Source organism: Lathyrus oleraceus, chromosome 7, assembly GCF_024323335.1.
Source record: "Lathyrus oleraceus cultivar Zhongwan6 chromosome 7, CAAS_Psat_ZW6_1.0, whole genome shotgun sequence".
NCBI classification, from domain to species: Eukaryota; Viridiplantae; Streptophyta; class Magnoliopsida; order Fabales; family Fabaceae; genus Lathyrus; species Lathyrus oleraceus.
This window is the reverse complement of record NC_066585.1, coordinates 109,158,507-109,170,775: the sequence shown is the minus strand read 5'-3', so window position 1 is coordinate 109,170,775 and position 12,269 is coordinate 109,158,507. Positions and strand designations below refer to the sequence as shown.

The following is a 12,269-nucleotide window of genomic DNA, read 5'->3' as shown; positions in this document are numbered from 1 at the left end:
GCACCTCCCAATGCAATCTTTATCCAAATGACTATTACATTAGCATCAGTATCCACTTGGTGAAAAGATGCTGTTTGTTTTTTAGTTCCTTTTGACATTTTTGTAACTTGTTTGCTCTTCGAATCCTAAAGTTTCTACACATCAAAACCACGACGATGAGGATAACAACAACCAACAACCTTACATATTTATAACCAAAGAGAATTCTTCAATGACCATGATCTTTATCACAAATATTCAAATCAGAATTTATTGAAATTTTTGGAATTTTCTCAACACATGAACCTTTATTTCCAACAAAAACAGCACTGTGGATGTTGAACATTTCGATTCAGTCAATCTCAAACATTCAAATTAGGCCTCCATAGAACCAAAAAAGTAATGGTGTGGATGTTGAACATTTCGATTCAGTCAATCTCAAACATCCAAATTAGGCCTCCATAGAACCAAAAAAGTAATGGTCCAGAGGCTAGGCTCGACAGATGTTGTGGACTGAGGAAGCAGTGGCCCGTGATCCCTCCACTGTCAGGAGTAGGAAGTGTTCGTTGCTCTGTGAAACCAGCCTCACGCTGTACCCTCCTGTCTAAGACACACAATACCCGTGCCTTCGCACAAGTCCCATGGGTCAACTCGCAACTTGGAGCGGGCAGGCCAACATGGTGCAACCACCAGACCAACCTATTAAGCCTTAACCATGTTCCATCACCTTGGTGCCCCCACATGGGTCACAAGCTGGCGCTACTCAGCTCGGCAAACAAACTAGCATGTCAGACATTTATAAACACTTGCATGTGTAATATTGTAGCCAATGTGTGACTTAAAGGATATAAATTTGTATAGTACATACTATTAAGATGGAACATGTTATAAAACTAATCATTGAAAGATGCGGTTGAAAAGGTTTCTCAAATGGCTTACTTTGTACTCGGCACTCCCCAACTACTTTTGACATGTTATAACACTAATCATTGAAAAGATATGGTTGAGGGAATTAATCTACATATATAAAGGAATTACTGGACACTCAAAAAAATGATCCAAAACCAATGACCGGAATGCAGTACATACAATTTGTAAATGTCGTAAAATACCTGAAGATTTGGGACATAGAGATTATCTTTGTATTTGACTCGAGATGAATCTTCTAGACCCGACGCACCACCAACCACGCCAGGAGCTAACATGGCATACCCTGCTGGGTTAGCAAAGTTTCCAAATCCTGTAGGATTTCCAGCAGGAACAGGTTTGAACTGTTGCACTCCGTATTTAAGGTTATTGGCATTAACATGGGAACCGCCTCTAGGCATCAATACATAGTTTCCATTCGTAGGATGAGGATAGGGATCACTGTTTGAGTATTCCGGCACAGCCATGTGCGGTACATAGACCGGAGATAGAAACTGACGATAGGGGAATACGATTAGCATAATGTGAAAGATGAACTTGTGGATACATCTGTGCAACTTGATGTTGTTGTTGTTGCACCATGGCAATTGTGGATGTGGGAACATTGTTTGCAGCGTGGGAGTTCAAAACCTGATATGGCCATAGTATGTTAAAATGAAGTAAGAATCAAAGGAATTAGGTAAGTGACGAAAAGACCAACAAAAACACTGCCAGCTTGAGAGTAACAACAAGCAACATTATTACCTGCCACTGCTGCTTCATTAGGCTCTAATTTTGTTCCCAAAACTGACTCAAATTTCTCTAATGCTTCCTCGTACTTCACATTCCTTAGGAATTTAAACAGGAAAGTAACGTACATTAGGATTATCAGGAAGATACCATTAATTCTTGTCATTCTAATCTAGATATAGTCCTGGCAAATTGGATGCTTTGAAATTAAAGCTTTTTTTTGCCTCAAACTAGGTGTTGCAGATTACAATTTCATATAAAAATGTCATGTCTATCTTGTCGTTACAAGAACAAAATCACCAATCCTTTATTTCTTATTTTAATATGCAATTGAATAATAAAGGGAAAATATTAAATATTTACTTAATCCAGCACAACATTATGGTTTTTGTATGTTTACATGATTATATGTTGCAAACCAAATCTCGTAGAATGCCCAATAATGTTATATGTGAAATAACAGTACTTAATCTCTATAGCAGATTAAACAAAATACTTCAATTCTGAATTGCCATGGATAAGATAAATGAAGGAAAACTGCTAAGGGCAGAAAGAAAACGATTTTCTGAGTCGGGGGAGTCTTACTTGTATAGTCGTAAGCCTTCTCTCAAATCATTTTCCCAACGCTCATTCAATTCTCTTTTCCTTACAAGATTGAAGAATGAAAACGGTTGTAACCCCACATGGAAATGCAGTAGTGACCATAATCATAAGCTCAACCTTGATCAAATAAGGCCTTATTTGGATAAACAACTTAATCAAGACCTTTATCATAAAATGCTTATGTATAAGCTATTCTCTATAACAAAAAGTAAACTAAAATCAAACAGTTATTATCGAAATTATTAGCTAATTAATAGGCTATGATGGAGAGTGTGTCGAAATCAGCTGAAAACAACTTGTGAAAATGTGATATATATAGTTTCCATAAACCCTTTGAAACAGTCATATTCAAATAGAATCCAAAGAAACCCTAAGCCTTTAATTCAAATAACTATGTTGAAGACGATATAAGTTACAACATCCCTACCTCATACTCTTCATCTTTCGATGCTTCAGATGAAGCTTTAACCACAAAAAGAAATGCTTTTGATTTTCAGAAATGGGTTTTTGAGAAACTATAACAGAAAAAAGGTTTCTGGAAGAAAAGAGCTTCATCTTTACCCGGGAAATTTTTATATTTTTTAGGTGATTTTTAATTAATCTATAAATCATTTATATTATTTATTTTTAAGCTAATTATTTAATGATTTGTATTATCTTATTAATGGGGTGGTAATTGATTAAATTTTTGTTTAGTACTAATAAGTTAGGCATAGGATTGTAGGAGTGTATTACTATATTAATTTTTTGTCTAAATTATGAGAATATTATAAAATTATATTTCAGTACCATTAGTTTATTAAATTTTATGTCACTTTTTTATAATAGTTTATTTTAAAATCAATTAAAATTTATTTAAAGATATAGGTACCTAATCAAAATTTATGGACATAAAACATAAACGATTGCATTCATCTCAAAGACACCATCAAGAAATTGATAAAAAAAATTGAGTCAATATATCCAAGAAAACCAAAGGAAGGAAAATCGCTAGGGAGGAAAGGGATCCCTCATAGAATCCAAAAGACTGACATACCTTAAATTTTACATTAAATTTGAAACTGATTTGTAATTCTGCCAATGAACTATTGGAATTATATGGTACCCGCTCATGTGAATTGAACCCCCTCGTGCGAGATGGTCTTTGTTAACTGGTTGTTAATTAACTATTTATTCCATTTGTTTTAGCTGTTAATTTAATTACAAATTGTCGGTCATGCTGAGATGAGCTTCTAGCTCCAATTTGTCACGTTTTATACGGGCTGCTCTGAACATTTTGAGAGGATTTTGTTGCTGCAGGTGGTGATCGTTCGATGTCGGAGGGCATTATGGTGATGGTCAAACAAGGCCTTAGCTGCAGCAGGATGTGGTAAGTTTATGCCTTAGTAAGCTTGCACATGGCTTGGTATATCAGTGTCGAGGTTGTTAGGAAGTGTATGTGTTAGTTTTGGCTACTGCTAGAAGTTAAACTTAACGTGAAATTGCTATATACGAAAGTGGAACCATGTGATAGAAATTGATATGAAAAGTCAGTTGATTTTGTTATGGATTTTGATTGTTAATTTGAAATTGGAATAGTGCAAGGTTTAATTTGGAAAAGTGGAATCAAGCTTGAAGAATGGAATAGACTTGAAGATCAATTTGAAATGATCTTATCGAATGTTAATTTGGGATGTCTGAATGTAATTTTGTGAATTTGGAAATGGATTTGAGTGTACATTTGGAAATGTTGGATTATTCATAATTGTAATGGAAATTTAATATTTGTAATGAAGTGTAATTGAATGTTGTCTGAAATGTAGATTAATGGGAAATTATGGAACTTTGAAGGTGTAATAAATTTGAACATGAACGTGTTAATAAATGAAAAGTTTTTGAATGGTATTGAATATCATTTGGGAAATTAAAATGAATGTTTGAATGCCATTGATTTGAATTGGAATGTGTATGGACAATTTTGAATGAAGTGTAATGAATGATTTGAATAAAAATGAAAAATGATGTCCTACTTTCAAGAATCAAGTTTGAATCCAAGATATTTGGTTGAACCATGGGCTTGTATGGGGACAAAGAAACTTGGTCCAGTGTATCCCGAATCAATGACCGTATTCAACAATAAATCAATGGAACATGGAAACTATGCACCATGAATTAGTGAATGCACTATAAGAAATGAAGTAATTAACCATGAATAAAACTACCATCAACCACTATTGACTAGTAGGGTTTAAGTCTACCAGACCAATCATATGTATAAGGACAAATAAACAAACACCGAGGCTCCCAAAGCACACTCAAGAAAATGCTCCCTAAAAACTAGGGTTTCAAAGTCAATAGATAAGTCATGATTTCCAAAGTGGTCAAGCAAGCATCATCATTGAATCACAAATGTCAAGCAAAATGGACTAGGATGATCATATTAACAATCAAAGAACCATCAACGGCATGGACCCAGAAAATTAGGGTTGCAAGCTAAAACAAAACATCATAACTCAAACAACAAGCCCAAACCCAATGACCTCCTAAAATTAGGGTTTAGGTACAAAGAGACACCATGATCCCACTTTAAGCCAAGACCTCAAGGAGTAGGATTTTCTCCCATATGATGAACCACACTCCAATACTCAGGTAAAACCCTAGTTTTAATTACCACCAGCTTTGAATCTATGAGATTGTGTTAATGTGAATACATGATGCATATGAATGAAGATGAATCTTAAGTCATGGGTAAGATGAAAAGTGAAAAGGGGAGGACAAATTTTGGGATACGACAATGTTGAACATATTGATTCAGTCATATCTCAAACAATATAGACCAAAAGTGTATCAAAGTCATATTCAAAATCTTGAGATTTATGATCATTATAATGAATGTGAATATTTAGCCATTAGTGTAGGTGAAAAGTCATTTAAGTAGTTAAATGGATTATTTGAAAAGCTTATAATGCATTATTAAAAGTAGTGCTACTTGTAAGAACTTGCTTTGAGCATGATATGATATCATTAATCTCAAAGTACTAAAGTCACATATATTTAAATAGGCGATTCTTGTAAAAAAATATTAATGCAATATAAAACTTCGGAATCATAAGCTCAATCTTGGCCAAATAAGTTCATGTATAGATAAACAATTTAATTAAGGGATTCTCATAAAAATGCTTGTGTTATAAGCTATTCTCTATAATAAGAGATAAACTAAATTTAAACTATTTTAATAAAACTATAAGCTATTTTATAAACTGTGATGGATAACATGTAAAAGAAAAGCTGAAAATAACATATAAACACAAAATATGCTAGTACATATCAAATAGTTAAACTGAGATAAATCAATTCAAACATACTCTAAGCTTGAAGATGATATGCTACTATTGATCGCAAAGATATACCAAACAACCACCTGACCCAACATCAAATGAAGCTTTAACCACGAAAAGGAATAGTTTTGAAATTTTTGGTTTTGGAGTAACTACTAGTGGGAGTGCGAAGCTAAACACATTTGATTTTTGTTTTTAGCTCTTTGAATAAATTTGTGGAAACAAGAGCGACTGAGACTAACAACTCTCTCAGTTCTCTTTACCCACCAAATTTTATATATTTAGATTTTTAAATCTATTTTTACAGTTCTATAACAAATTATTTTAGATTTTTTTTAGATTTTTTGATAAATAATTTTTAAGTATAATATTGTAACACCTTAAACATTTTAAATATATTAAATATGTATTTTTAAATATTTTTTAATTTATTATTTATTCAACGGTTACTTACTCCCCCTTTCAATTGATGATATTCAATTTGTCAGGGTTTATTTTATGATAATGGTCCTAACTTCTTGTGATAGTCTATCTTATATAAGGATCAGATGAAGTACAACAAGACTTCACTTGTGACTAATAAAATCATAGTTAATTAATTTTTTTGACTTATATCCTATCTTTCTCTTAGATCATAATGAACCAAATCTATAGTAGAATATCTATTAAATGAAAAAAATATATTGAGTTACACTCTTTAGTTAAATAATTCTTATAAATTAAAAAAATGAAATATATGAATAAAATAAAAAATTATGTTTTTTATAACATATTTATCAAATATTGATTTATTTACTTTTATTATAATTATAAAAATGTGTAAAGAAATATTAATCAAAGAGTACCACTTAAAGAAATAATAATAATATAACAAAATTACAATTAAAGATTTATTTTGAGATTTTTTATTTAAGAAAATGATCAATTACGCAAAATAACAATTCATTATTAATTTATTTATATATTTTATATAGTTTTCCATATCACCTTTTTGAATCTTTACAAAAAAATATTTCCAAATCTATGCAAGCTTGTGACAAATATTTTTATCAATTGACAATAATATGAAAACATAGGAGAATATTAATCATTCGCATAACTTCACCTTTTTAAATCTTAATTTTTAAGTGAACAAATATTTTTGAAAAAAAAATAAATATTTTTTTATGAAAAACTGTTGATTTATAAAATCAATTGTTTATTTAAATTAATATATAAATAAATACTGTCGTCAAATATTGAACCTTAAACCAGCAAAACACATTTATTTAATTCAACTAACACGTACAAGTTGAGTCACCTCACTCGACCATAAAAAAAAATATAATTCACTATTAATGAATGACGTAAAAAATTAAATAATAATATAAAAATAGCATAAAATTACTATTCATTTTTGTTCTAGGCTGACCAGAATGGTCATGGACCGGCGATCAGAAGTGAGCATTGATTCACTTAAAATTGTTCATAGTCCAAAGAAACTACCATATGGAAGAGTATAAGAGATACAAGGCCAGGATACAACTAACGACTCCCCGCACCACCCTCATAGAGAATAGCAGGTTGTTATTACAATTTCAAATGCAAATTTCACTCACTTTTCTCCTTCACATACTAACTTGAGTACTTGAGTGTTAACTTTGCATGTCATTCCCTCCTTCTTCGCATCTGAGGCTCAGGATTGTTGTTGTCCATCGCAACCATCAATTCTACAATCAATTTTGGTTCCATAATAAACAGTGGCGCCATCAATGAGAAACCTAGCTACTCATGTTGAACTAAATCAATACCAATAGTATAGATTCAAATGACATACAAATTTATTGAAGAAGAAACTCTCAAATGGCTTCAATGGTCTCCAAAAGCTCCAAAATCGCTCTTAAGCGTCACTTCAAGATCTTAGTAATTGAACCCCCTATTTTTTCCTTTTTGAAACAGTCAAAAAATGTGTGAGCAAAAATATGCAACGTGGACGCGTTGCACCATCATTACTTCCGGACCTAATATAAATCGTAGTAGTAATAAAATTACAGCAATAAGTAGGAATGATATAATTGGAGCATTCCTTATCCACATAATGTTAAGTTTGAACATGAATTTTTAAATGACTTACTTTGTACTCGGCACTCCCCAACTAGTTTTACTAAGTTATAACACTGAAATCTAAAAATGATGTGTGGCCGGTGTTACAGCCATAGGCATGTAAGGATTCAATCAAGTAGCAGTTGACCAAAAGTACTCCCTCTATTTTTCTATAAGAAATTTTATAATTTTAAGTTCATTTATTAAATAATATATTTAGATTATATATAAATTATATACATTAATTATTCAATGAATGTAAAAGTCAAATTTTACTTATAAAAGAGAATAAAGTGAGTGTAGGAAAGGTACAAAATATTGATTAACATATTGCAATCAAAACATGTTGTTATGTTTATTATCTTTAAAACAATAAAGTCACATATCCTTTATTTCCTATTTAAATATACAGGCGAGTAATAAACAATTTAATTAAAGGATTCTCATAAAAATAATTATGTTATAAGCTATTCTCTATAACAAGACATAAATTAAATTTAAACTATTTTCCTAAAATTATAAACTATGTTTATAATCTATTAGGGAGAGCATGTAAAAAAAAGATGAAAACAACATAGAAACACCGGATACGCTAGTACATATCAACTGAAAGAAATCAATTCAAACATACAAATTGAGTTTTTGAGAAAGTATAAGAAAAAGGGTTACTTGAATAAAATAATTTGGGTTTTTGAGTAACTACTAACGGAAGTATTGTTGTTAAGCTGAAAACATTTGATTTTTATTTTCAACTCTTTGAATAAATTTATGGAAACAAGAGTGTTTGAGACTGACAGCTCTCTCAATTCCCTTTATCCACCAAATTTTATATATTTATATTTTTAAACCTAATTTTATAATTCTATAATGAATCATTTTGAGATTTTTTTTATAGTTTCTGATAAGTATAATATTGTAACACCTTAGATATTTTAAATATATTGGATATGTATTTTTAAATATTTTTTAATTTATTATTTATTCAACAATTATTTTATATGTAAGAAATTTATAAAATTGTATTACTCCCGCTTTCATCTGATCATATTTAATTGGTCACCTTTTGTTTTATGATAATGGTCTTAACTTTCTTCTCAATCTAATGAACTACAAAGACTTTAATTGCGATTAGTCGAACACCGACTAGTTTGTTTTTATCACAATGGTTTATTTTAGCGGTTTGGTTTTGTTTGCAGTTTGTATTTTGCAAACTAAACTAAAGCAAACCAAATCGCATTATGTTACAACCCAAACTTCACATGCAACCCGAAACTCAAACCTAGTATGCACCTTAGAATTACAAAAGATTTTCTCTTACTCGCACTTAGAGTTTCAATTTCAACATTCTTAAATCTCTCCTAATAGTATCGTATATTCTTCTTATCTACTTTGTCATGTATGTATCACATGCATATTCTACTATAATATGTCATCTCTTATGTTCTTTCTTTTCATCTTTTATTTTACTATTTTCTCTTCCAATTATGTTTTTATGGCACCTTTCTTCTCAATCTCCCATCTCTTATGTCCTTTCTTTCATCTTCTCTTAATCTCATATCTCATATGTTTTTTTTTATCTTTTATTATAATGTCTTTGATTTTATTCTATGCTACTATTTTATATATGTTTTTTTATTCCATTTTTGTCTAATCTTATTTTTTGCATATTGAATTAGAACTTTTTGTCTCAATATGATGAGTTTTGATGTTATTTAATAATGTATGAATGACTAAACACAAAGTTATGTTGTTCTCTATAGGTGTATGTATAACTCAATAAAAATATTGTAAAAAACCCAACCAACCGAACCATCCAAACCGCATTAATTTGGTTTGGTCAGGTTTCTAAAAGTCAACCAAACCAAACCGAACCGCATACTTTTTTATCTTACGATTCAGATGATCTTTATCGTTAAAACCGCCCAAATCACATTGCGAACACCCCTAGTCTATCTTATATATGAATCACATGAACTACAACAAGACTTCACTTTCACTTGTGACTAATAAAGTCGTAGTTAGTCAACATGTGTTCTGCTATCTCTGACTCCACGTAACAATCAATATCAGTGTGCAACCTTTTGTCGATCAATTTTACATAAATTGGGAAATACATTGCCTACTGGTAGTTGAATCCCACATCGAAAGAAGGTGAAAGGTATTAGGATAAGAAAGAGTATTAAAGAACTTGAATACCATCCTTGCAACATACTTACCTGGATGTGGTAAATGATTGATCGCAAAGATATACCAAACAACCACCTGACCCAACATCAAATGAAGCTTTAACCACGAAAAGGAATAGTTTTGAAATTTTTGGTTTTGGAGTAACTACTAGTGGGAGTGCGAAGCTAAACACATTTGATTTTTGTTTTTAGCTCTTTGAATAAATTTGTGGAAACAAGAGCGACTGAGACTAACAACTCTCTCAGTTCTCTTTACCCACCAAATTTTATATATTTAGATTTTTAAATCTATTTTTACAATTCTATAACAAATTATTTTAGATTTTTTTTAGATTTTTTGATAAATAATTTTTAAGTATAATATTGTAACACCTTAAACATTTTAAATATATTAAATATGTATTTTTAAATATTTTTTAATTTATTATTTATTCAACGGTTACTTACTCCCCCTTTCAATTGATGATATTCAATTTGTCAGGGTTTATTTTATGATAATGGTCCTAACTTCTTGTGATAGTCTATCTTATATAAGGATCAGATGAAGTACAACAAGACTTCACTTGTGACTAATAAAATCATAGTTAATTAATTTTTTTGACTTATATCCTATCTTTCTCTTAGATCATAATGAACCAAATCTATAGTAGAATATCTATTAAATGAAAAAAATATATTGAGTTACACTCTTTAGTTAAATAATTCTTATAAATTAAAAAATGAAATATATGAATAAAATAAAAAATTATGTTTTTTATAACATATTTATCAAATATTGATTTATTTACTTTTATTATAATTATAAAAATGTGTAAAGAAATATTAATCAAAGAGTACCACTTAAAGAAATAATAATAATATAACAAAATTACAATTAAAGATTTATTTTGAGATTTTTTATTTAAGAAAATGATCAATTACGCAAAATAACAATTCATTATTAATTTATTTATATATTTTATATAGTTTTCCATATCACCTTTTTGAATCTTTACAAAAAATATTTCCAAATCTATGCAAGCTTGTGACAAATATTTTTATCAATTGACAATAATATGAAAACATAGGAGAATATTAATCATTCGCATAACTTCACCTTTTTAAATCTTAATTTTTAAGTGAACAAATATTTTTGAAAAAAAAATAAATATTTTTTTATGAAAAACTGTTGATTTATAAAATCAATTGTTTATTTAAATTAATATATAAATAAATACTGTCGTCAAATATTGAACCTTAAACCAGCAAAACACATTTATTTAATTCAACTAACACGTACAAGTTGAGTCACCTCACTCGACCATAAAAAAAAATATAATTCACTATTAATGAATGACGTAAAAAATTAAATAATAATATAAAAATAGCATAAAATTACTATTCATTTTTGTTCTAGGCTGACCAGAATGGTCATGGACCGGCGATCAGAAGTGAGCATTGATTCACTTAAAATTGTTCATAGTCCAAAGAAACTACCATATGGAAGAGTATAAGAGATACAAGGCCAGGATACAACTAACGACTCCCCGCACCACCCTCATAGAGAATAGCAGGTTGTTATTACAATTTCAAATGCAAATTTCACTCACTTTTCTCCTTCACATACTAACTTGAGTACTTGAGTGTTAACTTTGCATGTCATTCCCTCCTTCTTCGCATCTGAGGCTCAGGATTGTTGTTGTCCATCGCAACCATCAATTCTACAATCAATTTTGGTTCCATAATAAACAGTGGCGCCATCAATGAGAAACCTAGCTACTCATGTTGAACTAAATCAATACCAATAGTATAGATTCAAATGACATACAAATTTATTGAAGAAGAAACTCTCAAATGGCTTCAATGGTCTCCAAAAGCTCCAAAATCGCTCTTAAGCGTCACTTCAAGATCTTAGTAATTGAACCCCCTATTTTTTCCTTTTTGAAACAGTCAAAAAATGTGTGAGCAAAAATATGCAACGTGGACGCGTTGCACCATCATTACTTCCGGACCTAATATAAATCGTAGTAGTAATAAAATTACAGCAATAAGTAGGAATGATATAATTGGAGCATTCCTTATCCACATAATGTTAAGTTTGAACATGAATTTTTAAATGACTTACTTTGTACTCGGCACTCCCCAACTAGTTTTACTAAGTTATAACACTGAAATCTAAAAATGATGTGTGGCCGGTGTTACAGCCATAGGCATGTAAGGATTCAATCAAGTAGCAGTTGACCAAAAGTACTCCCTCTATTTTTCTATAAGAAATTTTATAATTTTAAGTTCATTTATTAAATAATATATTTAGATTATATATAAATTATATACATTAATTATTCAATGAATGTAAAAGTCAAATTTTACTTATAAAAGAGAATAAAGTGAGTGTAGGAAAGGTACAAAATATTGATTAACATATTGCAATCAAAACATGTTGTTATGTTTATTATCTTTAAAACAA

The 12,269-nt window shown here is 30.1% G+C and overlaps 2 protein-coding genes across 6 annotated transcripts in view; both read right to left on the bottom strand.

The window, feature by feature from the left end:
* The window catches only part of LOC127108040 (uncharacterized), a 172,663-nt gene extending 171,414 nt beyond the window's left edge, over positions 1–1,249 (bottom strand). For all 5 annotated transcript variants that reach the window (XR_007795910.1, XR_007795916.1, XR_007795938.1 and 2 more), the window contains exon 1: positions 1,092–1,249. The gene's annotated coding sequence lies outside the window, so the exon portion shown is untranslated. The remainder of the gene's footprint in view (positions 1–1,091) is intronic.
* A 32-nt stretch (positions 1,250–1,281) lies between these two features.
* Positions 1,282–2,793, bottom strand: LOC127108044 (uncharacterized). Its single transcript, XM_051045407.1, has 3 exons — positions 2,666–2,793; positions 1,651–1,733; positions 1,282–1,536 (listed from the first exon to the last, which is right to left on the bottom strand). Exons 1-3 carry the CDS (start codon positions 2,791–2,793, stop codon positions 1,421–1,423), a joined length of 327 nt encoding a protein of 108 aa, XP_050901364.1. The 3' UTR covers positions 1,282–1,420.
* Positions 2,794–12,269: the final 9,476 nt, after the last annotated feature.

Coding starts and splice junctions, on each gene's coding strand:
- LOC127108044 (XM_051045407.1), bottom strand. CDS start 2,793: ATGAAGCTCTTTTCTTCCAGAAACCTTTTTTCTGTTATAGTTTCTCAA. Junction 1,734..2,665: donor CGAAAGATGAAGAGTATGAG/GTAGGGATGTTG, acceptor TAAATTCCTAAG/GAATGTGAAGTACGAGGAAG. Junction 1,537..1,650: donor TAATGAAGCAGCAGTGGCAG/GTAATAATGTTG, acceptor TGGCCATATCAG/GTTTTGAACTCCCACGCTGC.